General features: G+C 48.4%; 1 protein-coding gene across 3 annotated transcripts in view; it reads left to right on the top strand.

Moving 5' to 3' along the window:
* GALM (galactose mutarotase) overlaps positions 1 to 26583 on the top strand; it is a 60264-nt gene extending 33681 nt beyond the window's left edge. For all 3 annotated transcript variants that reach the window (XM_026657714.2, XM_026657711.2, XM_026657710.2), the window contains 6 exons: positions 1617 to 1771; positions 6602 to 6808; positions 9664 to 9745; positions 23830 to 23971; positions 24832 to 25006; positions 26095 to 26583. In XM_026657714.2, coding sequence (XP_026513499.1) covers positions 1617 to 1771; positions 6602 to 6808; positions 9664 to 9745; positions 23830 to 23971; positions 24832 to 25006; positions 26095 to 26172 — 839 coding nt within the window. In that variant the 3' untranslated portion in view covers positions 26173 to 26583. The remainder of the gene's footprint in view (positions 1 to 1616; positions 1772 to 6601; positions 6809 to 9663; positions 9746 to 23829; positions 23972 to 24831; positions 25007 to 26094) is intronic.
* Positions 26584 to 26724: the final 141 nt, after the last annotated feature.

The raw sequence follows: 26724 nt of genomic DNA, 5'->3' as shown, positions 1-26724 counted from the left end.
TGCATCTGAAGAAGTGAGGTTTTTACCCACGAAAGCTTATGCCCAAATAAATCTGTTAGTCTTTAAGGTGCCACCAGACTCCTTGTTGTTCATGTATTAATCTGTTTTTTTGCCCGAGGAATGGAGTAGATTTGGATGAATGGGTTTGGTTTCTCTGGTTAATAGGGTGCGTTTGTTACTATGGTAGAGCACTAATTGGTTTCTGTGTAGATTCTAATTTTCAAACCGCTCTAAAATCCACATGCGTCATTAGGGTGGCTCAAAAATTGGCCTGTCAGTTCAGAGTCTGGGTAAAGTCTGGGGTGAGAATTTGATGACAGTGTTCTCTAGAGTACAGACCCCCTCATCCCTTCCCCCCCCCCCGCCCCAAAAGGAAAAAGTCCTGTTTTTTAAATGTCAGCCTTCTCATAATGCACAGATATGGACCCGACAGGGGGCGCTATCCCCCCCAATCCCCCTCACTGCACTGCCCTTGCTGAAACCTAGCATCAGCACCAAGAACTTTTTAGCTTGAATACCTGCAAGCTATTGGAGTTTGCTTTGTGAGCTCACCTGCTGTGAGCCAGGTTCATCTCTTGCAGCAGAGAGCGATTGTTAGGGAGACCTTCCCACACAATATACCACAGGGGAAGGGGAACTGAGTTGGGAGCTAGAAACCGTGAATTAAAATTTCTTCCCCTGACTGTGGGAAATATTTCTATGCATTTCATAGCTCTTAATAGTAACCCAGGCTGCCTATATCCCTGTCCTGAGAGGAGATGACCGTCCTTCCCCTATTTAGCAAATAAGCGGCTGCTCAAGGGCCTTTCAGCCAAAGCCAGGAATAGACCCAGTCTCTAAAGACTGGCCCAAGGCTCCTCCCCTCAGCCATGCCGCCCTTTTAAGTGAATCTGCCAAGGTGGCTTGCCCTAGGCAGCAACATAGTGTCCGTATATTGATGGTGAATAGGGCAAGGGCTGCAAGCAGCAAAAAGACGGTCTTGTGGCTGTGCAGTGTACTGGGGCTCAGGAGATCTAGTGTCTGTCCTGGGCTCTCCCACAGCCTGCCTCTGGGATGCTGAGCAAGCCACTTACAGCAGTGTGTTTTGGAGGTGACCACCTGGCTGAGATCTGCCTAGAGAACGCCTCACCTCCATGGTATTTAGCAGGAAGGATTGCCTTGTGGCTAATGCATCAGCCTCGTGCTCCAGGTGGCTACATTGGGTGGGAAGTGTCACCTTAGCTCTCCATTTCCTGGCTTTTTAACATGTACATCTTGTTTAGGCGGCTGTTCTTGTAAAGGGACCTTAAACTCCACAGTTCCTTGTTCGGCAGCCATGAGTTTTGAGGACTGAAACTCTCCCATTCTGGAAGGGCACGAGGAGTGCAGGGCAGTTGTTGGGTGTGATGGAAATGGGCATGCACCTCCAAGATGCGCCATTGGGGATGCCTTCTAGAACTCAAATTAGTAAACAAATGGAGACTTGCAGACACCTTCTACCCTTGTCTTTTTGCCAGGACTGTTTTTCCCACTCCACCCCACCCCAATCCAACTTTCTGAGCTCCATCCGCCTGGCTCTAGGGATCACAGTCAAACTAGAACTTCGTTTTGAATGATGACTCATTTATTTTTGTTAGGTTATGTCAACAAACACCCCTACTTTGGAGCCACAATTGGGCGAGTTGCTAACAGAATTGCTAATGGGAAATTCACGGTGGAAGGAAAAGAGTATCAGTTGGCCCTCAACAACCCACCCAACAGCCTGCATGGAGGGAACAAAGGGTTTGACAAGGTAAATCTGATCATGGTCAAATTGATTCTAATCTCCCTTGTTTTCAATCAGGAGCATCCTGTTAAAGCAAGAGGTTGATTTTTAGTAGCTTTATCCCTGTGTTATTGATGTTTGAGGACAAGCTTTCTGTACCTTGAAAGTTGACACTCTTTCCAAATGGCTTCCTTATCACGCTAATATCTCCTTGTTTTACAATGATCCTTCAGCTCTATACAGTTAAAACACCCAGTCCCTGCAATTTGCACCAAGCAGCTTTTACAGCTGGTAAGCTGCCCCTAATTAGAAATATTGTCTGCTGCAGACTTGGCCACTACAGCTGGTCTGGGGCTGGACTTTACCTGCTGGGTTACTGTGGCAAGCCATTTCTCCTCCCTGTGGCTCTGTTTCCCCTTGCTCCCCTTGCCACGGCAGGGACCTCTTCAGTTTTAATTTTAGCAAAGACATCTTTTATCCCAAATACTAATTATACACTGGAGTCAAATGGATTCTAAAAAAAACTAAATAAGGAGTTTTAAACAGTGTAAGTCTCTTTCCCAGTACTTGTCTACATTTGAAAACTGTCCAGTGTTTAAACTCAATTGGGTGTGCTCAAGTGAAGAGTGCTGACCTCTGTGGCCAGAGTAGACAAGGACTGGATGTGTCAGCAGTGTAATAGCTGTTAGCCATGACTAGCTGAGTGGTGGTGAGCAGAACCAGTTGTCATCTAGCTGGCCGCAGTGCTGTGGTCATCATGAAGTCATCTGGTTCCCAGGCAGGTTACTGTATAGCATTACGTTCTTTCTGTTTGGAGAGATGAACGGTCTTTATTACAAGTTTGAGATATTTTCCTGAAATATCTTCCAAATATTTTCTATGAAACCCATTTTTTTTCACACTTACAAATTTTGTTGGCTCTGTTCTTTTCAATCAGTTACAGAAATAACTGTATATAGCATTAACAACGTCTGCTCTCAGAGCTGGCTCATGTCCTCCAAAGTGCAGGAATTAGCAGCTTTGCATTGAGCACCCACGTTTAAAGATGAAGTTTAATGCCAGGTATCCCCATTTTGTAAAACACTCTTTGCCATTATTACCATACTTCCCATACAAGTATCAACACAGCTGTTTTGTAACCTGTATTGGCTGCCTTTTAAAAGACCCATTTGTGTTTGATCACAATCTTGTTTTGTTATCTGTATATGTATTTTGTTCCGTTTCTAAAAATGATAAGTATACAAAACTTGGACTGTAAGCTCCCTTGGGGCAGAGACTGTCTTTTTGTTCTGTGTTTGTGCAGTGCCTGGCCCAGTGGTGTCCTGGCCTATCACTAGGGCTCCTAGGTGCAGCGGCAATACAAATAGTATCATTTTCCGATATACACATGACCTCAATCACTCAGGTCCAGCCTCTTGTCTTTTGGGATGTCATTAGAGGCTCGATCCTGCAGGGAGCCCAGCACTCTGGTCCTGATCCAGCAAAGTCCATAAGCACCAGCTTAACTTCAAGCACATGAGCTGTCCCATTGAATTCAGCAGGACGACTTATATGCTTGAAGTTAAGTATGTGCTGAAGTGCCTGGCTAAATCAGGAATAGAGTACTCAGCGCCTCTTAGGATCAAGCCCAATTTCCCTAGGGCGTCACAGTGGTGCTGGAACAGTTTTTAGAGTGGGGGCGCTGAGCTGCGCCCCTCCCTTACCCATGTCTGTGCCCCTCACCACCCCCTCAAGCTGGGGCCAGGAGCAGGGCTGTGGCTTCAGGAGCGAGGGATGCAGACAGGGTAAGGGGGCAGAGGCTGGGGTCACAGCTGGGGATGGGTGCGGAATCCCGGGCCAGGGTCAGGAGCAGAGCCCCAGCCATGGGGCTGGCAGCCTGGACCCTGGGTGCCGGGCCGGGCGGCCAGGCATGGGGCCTGGCGGCTGGGACCCCTGGTTGGCGGCCGAGACTCCAGGTATGGGACCAGCGGCCGGGACTGGGGCCAGCAGCAGAGCCCCCGGGTGTGGGGCCAGCAGCCGAGACCCTGTGCAAAACCTGGGGGTGCTGCAGCACCCCCTGCTCCCGTAGTTCCTGCACCTGTGGGGCTCTGGCTGCCTTAGAGCCTTCATGGATGGGAAAAAAACAAATATTTAATTTAAAAAATGAAGTAGAAATATATGTACATTTAATAGCAAATCCTCTCAGACAGTTGTTTTTGTCCATGAAGTTGCTATTCTGGGCTTGGATGGCTGTTAATGGCTGGTGGGGTTTTGTGTGCTTGTGCTTTTCTTTTAATCCTGGGGGGCAATGTTCAACAAAAATTGTCAGTTTTTGCGGGAATAGTATGCTGATTTTGGGGGCCAGAAAACCTTGATGATGTTTCTTTGAATAGTCACTTCAATGAGATCTCCCCTTCAGCTAGTTAGTGTGTATGTACAGGCTCTAATAGGAAGGCCTTTAATCACCCAAGAAGTGCTGTTACCACAGTGCAATAGATGTCATGTTATCAAAGCAGTCGCAGTATAACCAAAGGCCAGATCCTCAGCTGGGGTAAATCAGCATAATTCCACTGAACTACACATTTACATCAGTGAAGGATGTGGGCCAAAAATGCATAACATTTTTTCCTACGGTTTCTCCTACTGCACAATGAAAATGTCATCACTGAAGTCTTAGCGGCAATAGTAATTATGCAGTAGTACTTATTCTAAACATGTCGGTTATTTTTTTAAACATTCTCTGAAGATTATTTTAAAGAGTAAAGAAGAGATTTCAGGACAGAAATTCAGCCTCGCGGGCAGGACACAATGTCCTGTGCTGTTGTTAAACTGACAGCTGGGAGAAGGGAGAGAGTAACAGTAATTTTTGTGACTACATCTCCTACCACCCAGACCGCACGATAAATAATGTTTGGCACGCCAGAAAGCTGGTAAGAAACTAATCTTGCTTTCCTGGTCTGAGTTATGTGAAATAGGTCAGGATTACATAAAATTACATCCTTGCCATCTGACAAGGAGTTAGTAGCCACTGACTGCAGCAGCTATTTTTACACTCTGTGACGTTGGACTCTCATTTCCCCACTAGCTAGATTTGTCTGCCTCCTTCCTTCTCTGTATGCTTGCTGTGGTATAGCTGCTTAGAACCCAGGGTCAGCAGTTGTAGCAGTCCCACCTGCAGAAAGGCACATTACAATTGACCTGATTATTTGATTTCCATGTCTGGGTCAAGACCATGCACATCTGCAAAGAGAAGAGCATGTGAAGGTCCATTCAGCCATGGCAAATAGAGAGCAGGCTGATGTAACTTCATTCCAATTAGAAGGAAGCTGACTAGGGAACTTGGAGGATGACACTCCAGGCGGTATGAGAATACTGCGATTCAACCTAGTTATTGATCCTGTCTGTGTCCAGAGAGCTGGGGAAATCCCAGAGTCTGTGCCATCCTGACCCAAACCCAGAAAGCAAATACATACGATTATAATTTGCCTATGATTTCCCCTTTTAGAGCCATGGAGCTCAAAGCACTTTCCAAGTGTGAATTAATTAATACTTATGCTAGCACTGTACGGCAGGTAAGTATTATCCCTGGTGTAAGGGTAGGTAAAGTGAGGTACACAGAGTTGTGAAGTGGCGTGCCAGAGTTCTCATCACAATGCAGCTTCTGAAAGCTTGCTGCAGTGCTCAGCTTGATGGTGCTGTAAAAGAAGAAAGCAAGGAAAAGAGGAAGAAAGGGGTAAGCAACATCTATGTGACTTGGAGCCTCGTGCTGTGAGTACATTGCATCTCACAAGCTAAGCAGGATTGGGCCTAATTGTGACTCCAAGGGACGTGCTTCAGCACAGATGATATTCCTTGCTCTGTGTTGGTCACGTACACGTGCTTTCGCATGGTGCCGTGGGAGCATGGCACCTTTCTGATGTGATCCTAACTGTTTGTGGTCATTCTGGGTATGTCTACACTGCAAAAAAAGACCCATGGCAGCGAGTCTGAGTGCAGGTCAACTGACTTAGCTTGTGGGGCTCATGCTGCATCGCTGAAATAGCAAGGTGGACGTTGCATCTTGGGCTGGAACCTGGGCTCTGAAACCTAGCAGGGGTGTGTGTGAGTCTCAGAGCCTGAGCTCCAGCCCGAGCAGAAATATCTACATGTCTGTTTTTAGCCTCCTTGCCTGAGCCCCGTGAGCCCAAGTCAGTTTACCTGGGCTCTGAGACTCGCTGCTGTGTGTTTTTTTTTTTTTTTTGCAGTGTAGATGTACCTTAAAGATCCTGTGACACTTATCAGAGGGGTTTGAGAGTTATCCCTAGCGCTCTGATTGGACTCCAGCGTTAGTTGTTCTGTTCCTCCAACTTCTCCTAGTCATTTCAGTTGGATACAGTGTTTGTTTTCACTTCCTATTTTAAACTGTGCAGCTGAGGAGCTCCCACCCCAGGAGTGGGCTAAGTGATCCCTGAATGTAGATTGTAGGACCTCTAGATAAAATGCAGTCTATACATTTGTTTTTAGATTATGTATCTGAAATATACAGGACCTTGAGGAAGTGGGAAATAATACTGGTTGGCAGCTTCTTTTTCCTGTGTTAAATCCAACATGTAGCACGAGAGAAGGGTGTTGCTCAGTAAAATATTATGATTGATATTACTGTGTCACTTAGGAGCCTCAGTCATGGATCAGGACCTTATTGTGGTAGGCACTGTACAAGCACAGAACAAAAAAGGCCTCTGCCCCAAGAAGCTTACTGTCTAACAATGGTTTCTATGTCGCTGCGGCTGTAAACAAGAATTCTGAGAAATGTGTTTGCCTCCGGAAATGGAGCCATGTCAAATATCTTGCATGTGGTTTTCCACGGGGGTAGAGAAATGAAATGAATTGTTGTTGCAGGTTCTCTGGACCCCGGAGGTGCTGCTAAATGGCATACGCTTCTCCAGAACGAGTCCAGATGGTGAAGAAGGGTATCCTGGGGAACTAAAAGTCTGGGTGACCTACACGCTCGATGGTGGGGAACTAGCAATTAACTACCGAGCTCAAAGCAGCAGCACTACTCCTATTAGCCTGACAAACCATGCCTACTTCAATCTAGCAGGCCAGGTAAGATAATCATCCTTGGTACTTCTCATGCTTTGAAAGCATGACTGACTTCATCTCACTAAACTAAATGCCTCATAACTCTCTCATGAGCTACGTTGTCCAGTGATCTTACTCTGCTTGCTATAACATCGGAACAACTAATACTTTAATACATCGTGCGGGGAGGGGAACCAAGAGCCATGTGCAAGTTGGGGTAGGATGAGGGAGGGAGACGCTGGGGCTATTTGTGGTGTGGGTAGTCAGAAAAGCCCAGTCCAAGGGGGTTCAGGGCAATTAGGGACATGCCCTGCTCAGGGAAGTTAATTTAGCACCAGGAGAAGCTACTGTGACTCTTACAGTCTGTTTGGATTCCCAAGCAAGTGCAGAAGGGACTGCGTACAGGACAGTGGCCTGTGATGTACAGAGCAGACTGGATGAGCACCTGGTCTTTTCTGGCCTTAAACTCCCTGACTCTGAGAGAAAATGAAGCTTGTTGGGGTCACCACCACTCATGGCTTTTGGGAAAATGGCTCTTTTCTACTCCCCATTGTTTCTGGGCCAGGAGACCCAGAACAACCCAACCAGCTAACAAAGCGTTAAATAACCTCTGCTTCAGTGATACAAGTGTATCCCAGTGTCATGGGTGCTTCACTTTGTGCTGACACATCCCTTGCTCTGACCACATTCTACTAGTGCCTAGAGCCCCAGCTGAGATCAGGGTCCCCACACTAGGAGCTGTAGACAAATGTAGTGAGAGAGTCCTGGCTCACAGTCTAACTAGACAAGACAGAAAACAGCTGGAAGGAGAGAAAAACAAAGGCATAGAAAGGGAAAGTGAATTGTCTAAAGTCACCCAACAAGTCACAGCAGAGATGGGAGTAGAGCCCATGTCTCTTGAGTCACCGTGCCCTGCCATGTGGACCACACTGCTTCTCAATTACATTTTGCTCTCATTACATTTATAATCAGGCATGAAGCCAAAGGTATAGAAAATAATTCTCCCAAGTACTGCTGTGCAGTGAGGATAGCATCTGATAGCATTGTTACATTCTTACACTTAGATAACAAGGCTCTTTGAAACATGCTAGATAGAAAGAGATATTTTAGAATGTCTGCGTAATTTAACTATATCAATGCCATTGTTTTAACAACTGCAGTGTAATCATCAGTGTATAGTTAATTGGTTAATGATAAGGCAAAGTAAACAAATATAATTTGCAGAATAATCACATTTTATGGAGCAGACATAACACCTGCAGTGTGTGTGTCTCTCTGTGTGAGAAGTTGTTAACGCTGATTAGAAAGTGACACACACATTTAAGGGCTTGATCTTGCTCCTATTTCAGTTGGGGGGGGGCAGTTTGCAGGTTGCCATTCGCTTCAGTGGAAGCAGGATCAGACCCATACTTACACAGAATCCCCACCACAAGAGAAGAAAACCTTCCTTCTCCAGCCCAGAAGGACTTTTGCCCTCTAGAACAAAGACTGCCAACCACAGCACAGCATTTGTGACCCTGACACCTTCTGATCTACTTTAGTGCCTTTGCTGGGTTACACTTTAGTTTTGCTTTTTTGATGATTTGTAAAAGCTTATTTAGGCACTTTTGGTTTGTTTGTTTTTTGAGTTTTTGTTGCTAAACAAATGTTATTTACATACTGAAATAAAACAGATGGTTTGTAAAACCTAGACAGAATGTGCTTTATTTGTTTCTGAAAGATAGCTGGGCTGTTATGGAATTTTGGGGGTAAGACTTGGAAAGTGTACTGAACCCCCTTCACTGTGAAAGCTAGATAATGTTGACTTTTCTTAGAAACAGGTATTGACCAATAGCCATTGGCAATATCAATGGCAAAAAACCATTTTGCTTTGGGATTTACAGATTTAATTGGGTTAGGGCATTTTGGATACAACAGCTGCACAAGCTAGAATTACTTGATTTAATTTTTGATAATTAATAGTAAGATGCCATGACCCATTTGGTTTTTGTACTAGCCAAATTAGAGAATTGCATACTGAAGAATACTTACGGATGATTTTTTGTTGCAGCAAAGATTTAATGGTTTCAGCAATATGAGGATTGGCCTGATATGGGAAAGGATTTGGGGGATTGGTTTTTTTTTCCAATTTTAACAGTTACTTTTATTTTTTTACACTTATGCTTTTGTTTAGCAAAAGCATTAACATATTTAGCCACAATTGCTTGCCTTTTAGTTTTTTTTTTTTTTTTTTTGGCAATTTTTGTAGGGTACAAACACAGAACAAAAAGACAGTCCTTGTACCAGAAAGCTTTCAGTCAAAGACCCAGATCCTCAAAAAAAACCAGTGGGAGTTAGGTACCTAAATACCTCTGAGGATCTGGCCCCAAGAAAGTGTCTACCTTAGGTTTTATATGGTACCTTCCCTAGTAACTTTCCTGTGTGCACTAGGGGGAAAAGCAATAAGGAAGTGCAGGACAGGCAGACAGAAGTGAGTGCGGAAATTTCCAGCTCAGTACAGTTGGCAAGCTTTTCAGCATGCCCACTGTACCAGTACATACAAGCTGTCATTCTGACAAGTAGTCTGTTCTTGACTGTGTATAGAGCATTGATTAGGCTGTGAGTGTATCGAGCAGTGGAGTGGGATTAAAGCCTTGGGATTATGAGGGTTGCTTTTGCGTCCCTCTGCTTACTGGGTAACGTGGAGACTGTGCCAGTTGTAGGGAAGCTCAGAGTCACTAATGTTTAAATGCTGCAGTCCAGCGACATGGGCTCTGCTGGAGTTTGTGGTCAGTGTCCATGTGGTATGATAACTGCCAGTGGAAAACACCCTACACAGGTACCTGGACACATGTAAGGGGTACAGTGTAAGTGTAAACATTTCTTTCATTGTCTCCTAGGGATCACATGATATCTACAACCATATGGTCTCCATAGAAGCAGACTCTTACTTGCCTGTGGATGACACCCTGATCCCTACTGGTTGGTGACTTTGAGAATTGCATTTGTTTGAGGGGAGGGGATTTCATAGACTCATAGACTTTAAGGTCAGAAGGGACCATTATGGTCATCTAGTCTGACCTCCCGCATGATGCAGGCCACAAAAGCTGACCCACCCACTTTCCCTTATCTCAGCTGTTGAAGTCTCCAGATCGTGATCTAAAGACTTCAAGTCGCAGAGAATCCTCCAGCTTGCGACCTCTGCCCTATGCTGCGGAGGAAGGCGAAAAACCTCCAGGGCCTCTGCCAATCTACCCTGGAGGAAAATTCCTTCCCAACCCCAAATATGGCGATCAGTAGAACCCCGAGCATACAGGCAAGATTCTCCAGCCGGACCCACATTTTACCAGCGATGGCACGTTATTGCCTAATTGACTAAAATCACGTTATCCCATCAAACCATTTCCTCCATAAACTTATCTAGCCTAATCTTGAAGCCAGAAAGGTCTTTCGCCCCCACCGTTTCCCTCGGAAGGCTGTTCCAAAATTTCACCCCTCTGACGGTTAGAAACCTTCGTCTAATTTCAAGCCTAAACTTCCCCACGGCCAGTTTATATCCATTCGTTCTCGTGTCCACATTTCATAGCTCAGCGGGAGCAGGACTGGCTCTAAGGCGAGGAAAGTCATTCTTAAACCTAAGTGAAGTTTCTTATTCCAGTAGAGTAATGGTTTGATCCTTCTGTTAGCAAACAGGAGTGGCATGAAAGGGGGTCCAAAGCCACATGACAATAGCTCTCCTTGCATGAGGCAGCTCTGCAGTTTGCACAGAACTGACCCTTGTCTCACCCAAACATAGTTGGAGAACGATTCCCTAAGCCCTGGTGTGACTGATTGCTTTGGCCTTGTAGCCCCCATTATGGTGCTGGTACCTGCTCCATGGTTAACTGAGGTTTCAACGGATGAGCCTGATGTTTGGCCTCCATTTAAAATCCCCCCAAAAGCTGCATGTGTCTCCAAATTGAGAGGTTGTATTTGGGTCCCATCTGGGATCCTTCCATCAAATTTAAGATCAGACAAAGTTCTGAGGGGATCAGTGGCATTCTAAAAGTCTAACACTTTTTGCCATGTACTGCACAGGAGAGGGCTCTGTGACCTCATGTGTATGCCAGCTAGTGAGTCACATGTCGCTCTGTACAGCGACACACTAGCTCCGTGTCTAAAGAGCTCATGTGCCTAGGCCGTGCAAAGAGCACTTGGTTAGGTAACACATCATCCTGCTTTGTTCCAGAGATGTGGGTGTGAAACAAATTACACAGCCATGTGTTCTGAGATGGACATTTTCCGTATGCCACGTGCAAGGAAGAAAGTTGCGAGGTTGCTTTCACCACAGGGGCAGAGTTAAGGGGATTTGGCTGCCTTAACTGTGAATTTCTCTCCTTTCAGAGGTTTGACTATTTTGGGAGCTCAATTCAGAACTTCCTGGGTTTCTGTCTTTTAAATCTAGCACCCTTGAAAAGTAATTTACATTCATACCACTGATAGGTTCCTGCAACTTTCCTCAGTGGATAAAGCACAGTGTGAGTAGCCACAGGCTGACTCACGACTCTGGACATGTGGTGAGCATTCCCGCATGGGGCAAATAAATGAGGTAATTAACCAATAAACAAGGTGGGTGATTCAGCTTGTCATCAGAGGACAGTTACTGGAGAGACAGGAATGAGGAGGCTGGAAGGAAGGGCCAGAGAAGCCCAGGATCTTCAGGAGGTGAGATCTCTTCCCCCCATCATGTGTCTGGGGAGAAGGGAAAAGCCTCATGTTGTGGGGAACAAGCCCTCATATAACACCTTGTAAAAGAAGCACACAGGGTTGAACTTGCCATGGGAGTGTGTGAGGACTGTTTGCAGAGAGGAGTCCAGGGTGAGGGACTTCACTCTGCTACACATAGGTATGAGTAACTTCATCCGATCATCTCGGGGCATCATGGGTCTCCATACTTCCATTGTGTAATGAGTGGGGAGGGGAAGCCAGTGAAGCCCTTTCTGCCTGTGGGTACCTGTGGGTATGTCTGTGTTGCAGCTGGGAGCAAGCCCCCAGCCTGGGTAGACAGACTTGCACTAGCAGGCTAAAAACAGTTGTGCGGACAGAGGCAGAGGCTCAGGCTCACTGCCCCCCTAGGCTTGATCTTGGGTGGCCAGCCCAAGTCTCCACCTAAGCTGCAGTGCCAAAGTCCCACAGCTGTTTTGAGCGCACTAGCCCAAGCCACGCCAGCGCAAGTCTGTCTCTCTAGCCTGTGAGACTTGCTTCCAGCTGCCTCTCATGTCCTTCTCCCCCCCCCGTTCTCCCCACCTCCTTCCAGCCCAGCTGCTTGTGCTGTTGCCAGCTGAGCAGCTCCTAGTGCTAGGACCTGGTTCCTTTTCCCCTTTCCTTCCTCTTGCAATGCCTGGCTTACTCAGGCTTGCCTAGCAAAGGTTTCCACATGATCCTGAGGTCCTACTATTCCCATAAACTGTGCCTGGATAATCTGTCCCTCAAAGCCTGGCCATATTACACGATGGGAATCCCAGGTACAGTCTGATTGCTTTGTTTCACATGTGATGGGTCAGATCCTCACCTAGCATAAATCAGTATAACTCGATGGCTGTGTCACTGGGGCTACACCAATTGACACCAGCCGAGGAGCAGGCCTGGTCGCTTGTATTAGGAAGGACTGCCTTGGTGCTGAGCACATTAATTTTTTCAAAAAGGAATGAATTACATGCTGAAAAGTTTGAATCGGTCCCAAATCAATTTTAAAGCTAAAAGTAAAATGTCAAAGCAGCCCAGGCGCCTCTGACGTGTCAGGTGCCACAGCAGGGAGAGAAGAAGGTGGCGTTTTTCTCCTCGAATTGTTGCTGCCAGCCAGGCCTGTTTGGGGGGGGGAGAAGGGCAATTGCCCAGGGGCCCAGGTGATTTAAAAGGGCCCATGGTAGTGGCGGCGGGACCCCCGGGCCCTTTTAAATCATCCGGGCGGCCGCAGGGCTCCTAGGCGTGCGCAGGGTGGTACCGGCAGTGGTGAAGGCAGCCGGGCGGGTATGTGGAAGTCCTGGCCGAGCCCATTGACTGCTCTGCCCTGGGGCCTGCAATTGCTGTCGGCTGGCCTGCTGCCAGCAAAGCACTGGCAGCTAAACCTCAATGGAAACCACCAGAGCCCTCTCTGTCTAACCTCAGAGAGACTTAAATACAATGAGCGCTGGTGGGTGATGGTCACACACCGTCTGGATAACTGTGTACTACAGAGGAAAGGCGAATCCTTGAAAGTTTTTGGCGAGGTCTTTCCCCGTGTGGAAGTCTCCCTGTTCCAGGGTTTCTCCGTCAGTCTGTTGATTTCAGCGGAGTTCTGCTGAAGTGAATTGGAGTTGAGCCAGGCCCCATGTTTCTAGGCCTTAAGGTTTTCGTTGCATAAACGCCCGACTCGAGTGTAAGCCATGCTGCAGCTTTCCCCATGAGGGTGCGGTGCACAGTTAGGCCTGCAGGGGGTGCACCACTCTACCTGGCTAGGGGCAGCAGCATGGAGAAGGGAGAGGGAGTTGTCCAGGCGCCTTGCTCCTCTTGGTTGAGGGAGAGCGGGAGTTAAATTTACTGGGTTCTCTGTGCCTGTGTCGTCTTCACTTGACACCAGCTGAGGCCAGACCTAGAGCACTCCTGCTGTACCAGCTGCTCCTAAAACTGGCCTTATACCTGCCTCCCACCCAGCAGCAGAGGCCCCTTCCCAAGACCTAGGATGGGCAGGAGCCAAAGATCGCAGCAGTCCTAGTAGAACACCGGTGCCTCCCTAGGGACTGGGGAGCTGGTGCTGTTTGTGAGCTCTGAGGAGCAGAGGGGAGGCCCCTGCCCAGCTAGGGCAGAGATGGCTGCTCCCGCACTGAAGAGCTAACCGTTTTGGGTGGGAGGAAGCAGAAAACTGATTAATTTGTGCAGCTAAAGTTGAAGAGACCAGAGAACTGATGAGCTGAGGGTGTGAGGAAATGGAGGGGGCACGGCATTATGGGCACGTGGGGGACGAATGAGGGAAAGTTGGGGTGTCTGACATGCGGGGAGGGGTGAGCAGTGATGGAATGGCAGGGTGGCGTGGCGTGGTTGTCACGTGTGGGAGAGAGTGAGTGCCTGGTGTGAACGATATGTGAGAGAATGAGATAAAGTTTGGAGTGAAGTGTGTCTGTCTCCCCCTCTGTCCGCCCAGGGGTCTGACAGGTGTGCGTGCATGTGTGTGTGTCCGTCCCTCTGTCCACCCAGGGGTCTGACTGGGGTGTGTGTGTGACCCCCTTTGTCCACCCAAGGATTTGATGGGTGTGTGTGTCCCTCTGTCCATCCAGTGGTCTGAAGGGTGTGTCTGTGTGTCTGTTCAGGGGTGTGTGTCTGTCTGTATCAGTGTGCGGGGTGGGAGTGCTGTGTGCGTTGGCGTTTCTGGTAAGCCTCGGCTAGCAAAATTTTGCTGGAGCTGGTAGGTTTTATTTCCTTGACGTTTTTGCAAGTCTGCATTACCATATGCCTTCCGGCTCCGCTGTGGGCAAGTCACATTGATTTGCACCTGGGGGCGGGGGTGAGTAGATCTAGGTGAATCTGCGTCATTACTCCTCATGCGTCTCCTCTGGATCCAGGACCCAATTCAGCAAGAGACTGAATGTAGGCACATCAGTATTCCCCCGGGGTTCAGAATGCAAAAGGGCATTGACTTCGGTGGGACTGATGCCATGCTTAGAGTTCAGCCCATGCTAAGTACACGGCACTTACCTTGCTGAATTGGGACCTTAGTGTAATGTTTTAATGGATGCTCATGCATTTTAAGTAACATCTCTTTCTTGAAAGTTAGCAATTACCTGGCTGGTTATTTAAGTTTTTAATTGCGCCTTGGCTTGATATTCCTGTTTTCTGTATCTATTTGCCTTTTAACATTTTGGATAAATGAATCCATTAAGGCAAAAAAATAGATGGATATTCTGTGCTTAGTTAGGCGGAGGTTGTGTATATTTTAAAAACCATTTTGTGTGGGACTGTCTCTTTTTTTTTTTTTTTTTTTTAGCATAAGTAGACACCTGAATAAAACAGCTTCTCTTTTTAAAGTGATTCTTCCTCCACTCTAATGTAGTCAGTAGAATTCTACATTTAGATCAGTTCGAAAGCCACAAAAGTGCATGACTTGTAAGATAAAGAGTGATTCTGAGCATTTGCAAAGAAGAACTGGTGCAGAGCAACTGATGAGTTCAAAGTGAGTAGATCTGAAAAGTCAGGGCAGTCGGCAGCGAGGTGAAGCTGTGACTGCTGATGTCAGAAGAGAAATGTCCCCAAACAGGGACTTCAGAGCAACAAAAAGATTAACTGTTTGATGGGAAGTTTGTTGTTCCAGTCAAAGTTACCCGCATTGGCGATAAATCCGAGCAAATAAAAACCTGGCAATTGCCAGGAAAATAGTTCATACAAAACTTGATCACAGACGGCAGCACTGCGCCAGAGAACCGATGGCTGTGATCCGTGGCCCTGATCTCCCGCTGCCTGTCACTTACACCTGTGCTTCCAAATCTGGCTGGCAGCGTGTGGCACCTGCTGTGTGGCGTAATTTCCTATTGTCAAGGACTGTGCCGAGTGGAGGAAGAGTCACTTTAAAGAGAGAAACTGTTTTACTCAGGTGTCTACTTGTGCTAAAAAAACACAGCCCCACACAAAATGGTCTTAAAAAGTATGCACAACCTCCACCTCACCCACCAAACACAGAATATCCAACTAGTATTTTTGGCAGCGTTTGACACCTGCTCTGTGGTATTGTTTCCTATTGTAAAGGTCTGTGCAGGGAGTGGGGAATGACGGCCCTGTGTGACTCTGAAGAGGGGGATGATTTTCAAAGGGCAGCTAGGCACCGAACTCCCATCTGTGCCTCTGAAAATCTCCCCATAACTTATAACTTTTTGGTAATGGGTTTGAATGCTTTGGGCTCAAACAATTCTTAAGGTCCACTAGAAGTGGAGAGATCACACTCTGTGACCTTGTCCCCTCTACTGGCTTTATTATTAGCATATCAGGTCACTATTACATTCTTCTCTAGCTTCTCTCTACTTCTTCCATTTGCATTTATTTATCGATATGTTTCTGGTGATCACCTATTCATGTGCTGAAGTGTGTGTGTTAGGGCTTCTAAAGAGTGATTAGGTGGATATGTTCTTTTACACTTTATTTACCAATTGTCACTTGTTATGGCACTTAAATACTAATAATGTCAGAGTATGGCAGGCCTGGTGGGGTACAGAGTGCACGCTGGAGCCCCCTGGTTTGATCTGCCATGAGTAGCCTGCTGTGTACTCTGAATGCAGCATGTGAGACATGTTTAATTCCACCCACAGTCCTGGTGGAGTTTGGTCCATTATTCTCCCTACACCTTTCCTTGGTTACATAGTCCTTGGCAGTATTCGTTGCCATGTGAGTATAACTCTTGATGTGCAGAACAAACCCAGAAGTTTCTTGTTAATTTCAGAGGGTTTGATGATGCCTGTAAGGGCCAGTCTTGTGTCCCAGAGTTCCATGGTCCACAGTGTGAGGGGCGCATAAACTGCTGTATCTCTTTAAGGAGTGCATATACCGCTCCCCACATGGCTAGCCATCTCTGCTGATTGGTAGTTAGGGATGGAGTCATGGCTCTGCCCACTCCCTGCCTCTCTGGTGGGAACCCCATCTCAGCAGCCCCTGCACTCCAACACACTCACTGTGTGATCACATAAGGCCACAGTCTAGCAGCTGATAGTGATTTATAGCAAAGCCAAGTGATCTGCAATAGCCATTGCCTCATTGCAGCACACGGTGACACCACACAGCCATGTGCGCAGATCCGGCTCTATTCATAGCCAGCTTGTGATTTGTACACCCATGGTGCTTGAAGCTGTCATCAGGAGATGGGGAAATGCTGGTGATCATGTGACCAAGAGTACTGCACAATACCAGCATGTTCATGAAAATGCTGGGTGCTAGGATCCTCAACCACAGAGAAAATATGAAGTTAGATCCTGAGTCAGCCTAGATAATTTTATGTTTCTAGAATAACTAGCTGCAGTCGGAGGTGGCCCTCATCCAGCCTTGGCCCTCGTCCATTTCCACAATCAACTAATCACTGTGTGTGTTCTGCGTAGCAATAAGGAGATGGAGGAAATCAATGACAGCCAAGGTCAGTTTGTGCTCACCATTGGAGTGACAAATATCTAGCAACTCTTTGGGAACCATGGGCCAGATCCTGAGGGCCAGCTAAGCTGTGCAGGACACAGAGGGAGTGGGGAAAGGTGACTGTAGGCAACAGCTCTGTTCCCCTAATCCTGGGGCTGTGAGGTTCTGCAGGATGGGACAGGAACCTGGGTCTGCAGGAGGGCGGACGCAAACCCGCAGCCATGGTAAGGCTGCATGCATTACTGTATAGATCCTGTGGAAATAAATACCACAGGAAGTACTGCCTCAGGAGGAGGAGACCAGGAAGTGTCTGTACAACTAGATGGACTCCCCTGTTGGCTGTAATGGTGGACATACCTCTTGGATTGCTCTGGGACGCCTGACTCTAGTACTGACTTTCAGAGCTGTTCCTAGCCTCTGACTGCCACTGCTCTGACCATTAGGTATGACTGCCCAAGCCCCAGTCATGACTGACTGACTGACTGGCTAGGCAGTAGTGTGTCTCTGGTGGAATTTGCAGCAATCTCGGGGCTGCTCTAAATTATGCCAGCAATAATGTTCCCATAGGGACTGTTCTACCAAGGATCACCAGAGTCCAAGATGCTTCTGGCCCACCCCTGTGCCTAAGGGGATGCTGGAACAGGTAGTCAGAGCTGGCTACACCTACTTTATATGCCATACAGGGACTCTCCTACAGTAGGGTAATCTACCCATAAGGGGAGCTTTCTAATTGTCCTGCCTGAGAAGCACCAATCAGTTGGACGGGGGCCTGAAGATCTGCTGTGTCTCTGCTAAAAAGCTGAGGCCCTCTGATCTGAATGTTCTTCCTCTTCTCTTTCCTTTCAGTAGAAGTTTAAATCATGGCTTGGTCTCAGTTATCTTTCCAGCCTACTTTAGGAGATCATTGTCTCTTGTTCCAAACCATTTGCCATCCGGTTTGCCGCGTGGTGGAGGCATGTTATGCTGCCATGATGCAGGACACCCAGCTACAGGAGCTCTCTGAAGCAGTGGAGAGAAGGGATGTGGAGGAAGTGGTTGTGGGATATGACTAAGAAAACTTGCAGCGAGTGGGCTTGTATCCGCTTCGGTGCCTGAGAACTGAGCATGGTTCACACAGGCACAAGTCAGGAGGTGCAGGTCTCAGGCGGCTTGCAGCAGTTACTCCTGCTGGAAAGAGGAAGCAGCTGACAGTGGTGGAATTGAGCAGGGTGGTTAGAGGATGTGGCACTTGAGGCTTATGAGGATTGGCCTGGAGATTATCCCTAATTTACAGCTGGGGAGAGAGACAGAGGGGAAGTGGCTTGCCTCAGGTCACCATGCCTCTTGTGACTGTGGGAGAAGGGAAAGAGACACCACAAATAACACCAATAGCCCTTTGTGTTGGGAAGTGGCTATCGCCTAGGTCTTGCAAGCTGTTAAGGCTGTGCACCTCACACCTCTCCTTGTTTTGTTATCTCTTTAATCTGAGCTAAGGGGCCCAGACTGAATGCATGTTTGCACTTTGTGGGAAAACACGTAGACTCACAATGTATCAGTCACTGGATCACTGGAGATCCCAGACCTTATGGCATGGCAGGCTTAGCCTCCAGAGAAGTGAAAGGAGGGAACTGCTCACTTAGTGCATAGGCCTCATAGAATCATAGAATATCAGGGTTGGAAGGGACCTCAAGAGGTCATCTAGTCCAACCCCCTGCTCAAAGCAGGACCAATTCCCAACTAAATCATCCCAGCCAGGGTTTTGTCAAGCCGGGCCTTAAAAACCTCCAAGGAAGGAGACTCCACCACCTCCCTAGGTAACGCATTCCAGTGCTTCACCACCCTCCTAGTGAAATAGTGTTTCCTAATATCCAACCTAGACCTCCCCCACTGACTGAGAGCTTGATCCAAACCCCACTGAAGTGTGTGGGAAGACTCCCATTGAATTCAATAGGCTTTGGATGCGGCCCTGACACTGAGCAGCATGATGTGAAATAGAAAGGGAGCAGTTTGTCACCTTCTAGCGCTGTAAGGAAGTTCTTGTGCTGAAAAGTTGTCACGAGTTTGCTCATCTGAGAAGAGAAAGCGCACTGTAGTTACTGGGATCACAGCCACCTTAGAGGGAAGCGGTCTGAGCAAAGGGACAAAATGCAAGATTCAGCATAGAGCTTTTCGATGGTTCCCATTGGCCTGTGACATCGAAGCCGCTCTGGGTCTGTAGGGGGTGCAGCGTTTTCTACTGGGATCCCCACCAAAGCAGAATTTCCCATTGCAGTGCAGAGCGTAAAACAACACTGGGGTAAAGACAGACCGGACTCACAGTGCTCCGAATGTGAAATAACACCAGTGAGGTCAATGGCATTACACCCGTGGGAGTGGGTGGAGAATCAGGCCCCCAGTTTCAGAAGTTTAGCTCCCTAAGGCTAGAGCATTTGAAAAGTGGCTACTGATTTTGCATGTCTCAGTTTTTGGGTACCCAATCTGAGATCCTGGGGGCCAAACTTTCAGAGGGGCTGTTCCCCCACAACTCCTGTCAGAGTTAATGGAAGCCTGTGGGTACTTGGCGCCTCGGAAAAACCAGCCCTAGGTATCACAAGCTGGGTTCCCAAAGTTTGAGGCATCCTGAAATTAGTGTACTCATTTGAAAGTGTTGGACTAAACAGTTACCAGAAGCCCTTGTTGGCTTTGCTGTTCAGATCCTTTGTAGTAGGGCTTGGGGCCCAATTCACTCTTAGAGGCGCTATTGATACAAATGTAGGACTCTATCCAACGGCAATGGAGATGCTTCGCTGAGCACTGGATCATCCCCTTAGTTAGGTAGCGACGCATGCACACTGAATCTGCGCCATGTGAAACCAATGCAACAGGGCCATGAGAACAGCTTTGCTATTGAACACGGCTCACTCCAAAAAGACACGTCTCTGAGTCAGCCCTGGAAGTTTTGATATCAAATTCACCTTGTTTTGAAGCAAAATGACTTGATTCTGAGTGTCAATGTGTGTTTGCGGTACCAGGGGGAGGAGGGAGGAAGTAGATGTTCCATCTGCTTAATTATTTTACTGTTGACTGAGTTTAGAAAAATCCTACGTGCTGTTCCTTAGCGTGAGCAGCGCTTTGCTTGTTGAGAGAGCCGACTGCTGTTTTCAGTAACTAGTTCTAAGATTGCTGTTTCTTAGAGCTGCTATCTAGAGAAACCACATACAGCAGTTGCCTCGTTGAAGCAGGTGTGCTTGCATGTTAGCATCTTTCTACTTCTTCCAGGGGTGTTGCTCTATGGGCCTTCTGTGATAACAGAAGAGAATTGCAGAACATCTGACCGTGCCTTGGTGGGTTTACTCTGGAAGTGTGGGGAGCTGGAGAATGTTGTGTGCACTTCATGCTGACTTGCTACCTCATGTCTTAACATTTTGAATCCCGTCTGTTATCATCAGGGAATATACACAAGAGTTGCGGGGGGAGAGGGGGAGAAACAATTTACACTCTGTCTGAAAGGCTGCAACATAACACGACTTTATTTCTTAGAATCCAGAAATCTAACACACACACCAAATGGAGCGAGAGACAAAGCAGGCTGCTCCCTGAGGCAGAGAAGCACAATTCATCCTACTTTAGGCTGGGTCACTGCATACTGACTGCTGAAGACCCAGATGGCACACTTTCCTCTGAGCCCCCTAACCTGCCAGCAAGACCAGAAAGCCTCTTGGAACCTAAAGTAATCGCTTGTAATTTCAATGCCATGTTCAGTACCCTAGCCCCAGGGGAGTAGGGAGTTATCCTGGTTGTTCTGAGCTTCTGCAGAATCTCAGCTTTCACATAAAAGGAAGAGTAGGTTTCTAGCCTTTATGGTTGTGAGTGTAACCAGTGTTGTATTGATCAGGGGTTGTGAGCATCTCTCTGGCCAGGGGGTTGCATTGTGTATGTCTGCCTAGAGTGTGGGGGTGTGAGGATGGGTGAGAGTGCCTCCATTTATCCAGGGTGTGAAATGGGTATAGGTGTGTCTCTCCATCCAGAGCGGTGGTGTGTTCATCCCGGGGTTTGAGAGCGTGTATGTAAAAAGACCAAGATTCCCTTTTCTCTCTTTAAGTGAATGAAAATGGGTGAAGTCAGAGCGCGCCCCGGAGAAGATCTCCCTCTCAAGAATAAACCTGGATCAGTTCTTTTTTTGCTGGGAGTTTCTGCAAGATACCCTAGAGAACAGCCCATTGATCTCCCCTGCCGAGCTGTAGGTCCAGCAGCTCCTTCCTCAGCTATGCACACTGCTACTTAGGCCAAAACGTACAGTGGCACAGCTAGGTCGGTTAGAAGTGTGAAAGATACCTCACCTCCTAGCTACGAGCTGGCAAAACCCGCCGGCTAGAGCAGCTATGCTGACAGCTGTGCAGCCAGAAGCCCTCTGGCAACGTCGGTCAGGAAGGTGGTGTCCCTATGCCATCAGAAAAACTCCTGTCAGCGTAGCTGTCTGTACCGGGGCTCTGCCGGCATCACTCTACTGCCATCGGCTCTGTGGTGTGGACACGGCCTTAATTGCCTTCTTCTTTTACTAAGTCTCTTTGTCTCTTCCATTTTTCTCTCCTCTCTGACTCTCTCCCACTTTTTAGACTCCGAGAGGCCGCTGAAGTGATGCACCACGCAGTAATACTGAGCACAGTGTTCAGACTATGCCTCGTCCCTTGCATTTGCATACACAGTGCGCTGCAAGCGAAGCGATCTTCTGCCTTCCTTGCAGCTGGCTCTGGTTCCTCACCTGCCCCATTTCTTACTATAAAGCTTAAAAGCAGGGCATGCTTCTCTTCTTCCATAGCTCAGCGGCGTGAGCTGGCTCACCTCAGCCAACAGTGCCCCCTGCAGAGCCGTGGTGAAGGGTGCGTTTTGAAAGAGCTGGTGATGCCGGAATCTGCTGCTCAGCTGAACTCTGTCACCAGATTAATGGTGTCTCAAGCAGACGGGTGTGGAGGGGACAGTGCCTATTCATTGTGTGATGTCACAGTACAGCAATGCCGAGGGGGACACTGCTTTCCTCTCCCCCTCCGGCTCTGCACTGCTGGTGTTTCTCGAACAGAGGCCCCTGCCCTCACAAGCTTTGTCACTTTGCAGATCACATTGGAGTGGATCTGACGTCGGGAAACGTCTAACAGCCCTGGCCCAAATCCTGAGGTTCTTACGGAAGCAAACGTCAACGAGAGGGAACAACCCCTGTGAATCTGGCCTTGTAACTAGAGGGTCACACACTCCATAGCTTCTGTGGGCTGAGCTCGGTGCAGCCCTCCATTCCCCCCGCAAGCTCCCTGTGGGCCACCACCAAGTGCCTCTGCTTCAGGGGTTCCCTGCAGCTCTGTGTGCCCCCATTTATTTTCTTCTCCCCCATACCAGAGCCACCCTGCCAGGGGTTCAGTGTGCTCTCCATTCTTCCCACCCCCAGGACAGGAGCTGTGTGTGCACCCTCATTCCCCTCACCAGTACTACTTGTCTTCAGTCTGTCTGGGAGGTCAGTGATTCAGGCTGTCACCATGGGGCAGCGCTGCGTTATGCTGGCAGGGCCATCAGCCAGCTCTTAGGGCTCTAGACAACTGCAGAGTGCTTAAAGCTGTGGCTTTGCTAATCAGTGGCAAGAGCTCCCTGTGCCTCTCCTTCCCCCCCTTCTCATTTTCCAGTTTCTCCCCAGATTAAAAGGGTTCCGCTTAGCGATGCCTAGAACATCCCCTGCGGCTTTGGAAGTGATCGGATGAGGTGTTCACAGACGTGCAGAAAATGCCGGGAAATGCTGTTGCACTGTGTGTAAAGCCTTGCACGTTTGGCCAGCTGTTATCCATAGCTGGGTGGTGTTTTGCACAGCAGGATGTGAAACATTGACTGTATTAATGCATTAGGGGCTGATTGTGCCATTCTGATGCCCGATTGCTGGTCTGCATGAAATTAGCCTATGAGGTCGGTCCAGTTCACTGTGGGCAGCACAGAACCCTCCTGCACAATGTCCTTGTTGGCGTCGCTACTGAAAGCACCAAGGAGTCAATGGGAGACTAGTCTGTCATCCCTACAAGTGGTCCCTTCGGCGCCAGGTTGAGCCGTATTGGCTCTGTCCTGTGGGGAAGTCTGCACAGCCAGGGCCTGTACAGGAACTCGTTCTGTCACGAAGCAAAGGGCTTCCCTCTCTCAGGCTATTCACTTTTCTGCAGCATGAAATGCTCACTTTAAAAAGTTGTCTAAGGAGTTCTAAAAACACCCAGATTGTAAGGCCCTGATTCAGCAGATTCACTACTTAGAACATCAGTTCTTTGGGACAGGAACTGTCATTGTGTTCTGTGTTTGCACAGCACCTGATGCAGGGGGACCTGGCCCACGATGGGGCTCCTAGGTACTGCGGTATTGTTAATAATAATAATAATAATTAATAAAACACTCAAGCACATGCTTAACTTTAAGCACAAAAGTAGTCCCAGGAACATAAAGATATGAATGTGCTTAATTGCTTTGCTGGGTTGGTAATACAATATGGGGCATAACAGTCTTCAAGTAAGTAAAAGGTTGTTACAAGGAGGAGGGTGATAAATTTTTCTCCTTAACCACTGAGGATAGGACAAGAAGCAATGGGCTTAAACTGCAGCAAGGGAGATTTAGGTTGGACATTAGGAAAAACTTCCTATCTGTCAGGGTGGTTAAGCACTGGAACAAATTACCTAGGGAGGTTGTGGACTCTCTGTTATTGGAGGATTTTTAGAACGGGTTAGTTAGACAAACACCTGTCAGGGATGGTCTCTAAGACTTAGTCCTGCCTCAGTGCAGGGGACTGGACTAGATCCCGACTAGTCCTATGTTTATTTCTATTATTTCTACCGCAGGGTTATTCACTGACATCGTTCAGTATTTCAGAGCTGCAGTGTCCTTTTTTCTATGGTTCCTGGAGCCTCTCTGTGAGCTGCTAGAACAGGCTGTCTGCTCACCGAGAGCCTCCCTGTGCTATTTCCCCCCAGGAGAGGTGGCTGCGGTGCAGGACACAGCTTTTGATCTGAGGAAGCCGGTAGAGCTTGGAAGACACATGCAGAAGTTTCAGCTCCCTGGCTTTGACCATAACTTCTGCTTGGAACAGTCGGCGGCTCGACGCTACTGTGCAAGGTGGGAACTCGATGCATCAGCTGTGTAAAGCAGTGGTGGCTCCCTGGCTTCAGGTCTTTCTGGTTTGCACCAGTTGTGCTTGCAGCACAGAGGGCATTGACTGGGGACTCTGAAGGAAGGTCCCAATTTTCTGTCCCTTCCATCTACAGCCCTCCCATTACCAGAGTATTTGAGCCTCCCAGTCTTTAATGTATTTCCCCTCACAAGAGGCCTGTGAGGCAGGGCCGTGCTGCCGACCCCGTGCTGCAGATGGGGAACTGAGGCACAGAGAGATTGAGTTATTAAGGTCACAGTGGGAGCCTTGGGCAGGGAGTTGAACCTCTCTCCTGAGTACCGGGCCAGCACCCTGACCACTGAACCATCCTTCTCCCCTCTCCTTGCCCTCCTGGCTCCTGTTTTTCCTGGCTCCTTGCCACTCACCCTGTCTGGCTCTCACTTCCCTGGTCAATGCAATGCATGGCCCTTTCCCTCCCCCACCCCGTCTTGCTGCTCCCATCCCCTCCACTCCTGTCCCATAGGCCATCCACTGCCATCAGCCTCCTGTCAGCGGCCCACCGCTTTGTCTTCTTGGCCTCCTCATTGCCTGGGCATTTAGACTGCGCTAACTGCCAGGGAGGCTAAGTGCCCTACAAAATTGCATGAGCTGCAGGCTGATCTTCTGGCTCCTCTAGCAGGCTTCTCATTAATGTCACTCTTCCTGTGGGGAAGCTGGGACAAAGAGGGGAGTCTTGCACTGTGTCCCGAAGTGCTGGTCAGTTCTTCTCAGCCTATCCTCTTTCCTTGCTCTCCAGGTTTCGCTCCTTCCCCCGCTTGCTTTCTGTCCTTGCTCCCTGGGTACAAACCTGCCTCTCTTTATACAGAGCACATCATCCCCCTAGTGGCAGGACGATGGAGGTTTATACCACTCAGCCTGGGATCCAGTTCTACACTGGAAATTTCCTGGACGGCTCGCTGGAGGGCAAAGGGGGCTCTGTGTATCCCAAGCATTCAGCCTTCTGTCTTGAAACACAGAACTGGCCGGATGCAGTTAATAAGGTAACTATTGCTGTCCTGGAAATCCGTACCAGCGCTGGGGGCGGGGAAGGGCTCCTCTGAGCTAATGGAAGTTACACACATGCTCATGGAGCCGCAATGGCTCCTTAGGCCTGGTCTACACAGCTTTGTACCAGTAGATCGATGTTGGTTAGGGTGTGTGCCTCCTAATGTAGATGCAGTAACTCCAGGGTCATGACAAAACGCCACTAGGAGCACCACAAATAACCTCCGCTTCCTGGATCTCAGTTTGGACTCAGGTTTCCAGGAATGTATTAACCAAATGCACCACCAGCCCCCCCCATGTAACAGCCCTATCAAATGCCAGAAGCTGGGTGTGTAAGGAGGTAGCTGAATGCTTTTCCTGTAGGAGGAGGAGATATTGTCACTTGCTGAATGATTGTATCTTAGCAACCAGGGGGTCGCACACTTGGTTCCTTTTGTCAGGTGGGCTCATTGCACCCACCAGGGGCTCCCTGCAGCCCCCCCCTCCCCCCCCCCCCCAAGCTCTCTGTGAACCACCTCCCATCCCCCTCCATTTCAGGGACTCCCTGCGGTCCCTTCCCTTGTGCCAGGTGTCCTGAACTGTGTCTTAGCAATGAACGGTTCCTACAGTACTCAGGCCTGACATCGCTTCGCCCATGCCCTGCTCCCGTTCGCAGGTGTGAGAGCCTGTGAAGACACACGTGGCATCCTGCAGCCAAACTGTGAACCACAACGTACAGCTCACTTCACAACGTTCCCCTCCCGTGGGAGAGCTGTGCCTGGAACAGAACAGCTGTTTTAAATGCACAAAACGACGCCGATGCTGAGGCTTAAAACGAATGTTAAACTAAGCTGTTTGAAGTAGCCTATTTGGTCCTAGCATTTCCATTGCAGGAGCAGCATTAAATGTGTCCTTAGTTAGCTAACAATAAGCAGTATCAGGTTAAACCACCTCACCTTAGAAGGCTACTGTGACAGCTAAAAGGAGCATGAGGATTTTAGATCTTTTTACCAAAGCTAAAAATGGCTCTTGCTGAGCAGTGATAGCACTCGGCACCAAGCTGTGAGACTGTCCGATCCAAGATACTGTGTTTTTCTTTCCACAGCCCCATTTCCCCAGTGCACTGCTGCGGCCAGGAGAGGAGTACAACCACACAACTTGGCTCAAGTTTACTGCAGCTTGAGGAGTCACCTCTGCAGCCACAAGGAGAAATTCATCACAAAGTGCTCTGCGTAGTGGGAGGGGAGCAGGGGAAATCACTTAAAATAGCAGCCGGAGCTTCCAAACTTCTCCAGCACAGGCAGAGGTGACAGGTGCCAGGACGTCTCCTAAGGACGGCGTTTGTAAAAGCTCTCGACACTGGCTTGACGGCTCCCATTGGAATCACTGGTAAAGCTCCCCTTGATGTCAACAGAGGGAGAGTTAGGCCAGCGCTGAGGCCCTGATCCCCAAAGGGACTTATGCACCTAACTGCTGTTGATTTCAATAGGAATTAGGCACCTAAATACCTTTAAAACCTGGCCCTTAGTGGCTACAAAACTTGTCTTCCTCATCCATCAATTGGACCATGTCAAGGCCTCTTTTAAACTCCTCTCCCCTTTCTCCTTCCCCATGGAATCCCTGTCTTCCTTCAGGGCCATGCAATCTCCACTCGGGATGAGCTTGTCTTTGAGTCATTCCCACTTGCCCTGTCATGTTTCTCTCTTCCCACTCCCCCACCAGTGCTTTTTTCTGC

Source organism: Terrapene carolina, unplaced genomic scaffold (assembly GCF_002925995.2).
Source record: "Terrapene carolina triunguis isolate 2854851 unplaced genomic scaffold, T_m_triunguis-2.0 Scaffold275, whole genome shotgun sequence".
Lineage (NCBI taxonomy): Eukaryota > Metazoa > Chordata > Testudines > Emydidae > Terrapene > Terrapene triunguis.
The sequence above is the reverse complement of the archived record's forward strand: the minus strand, read 5'-3'. Positions and strand labels throughout refer to the sequence as shown.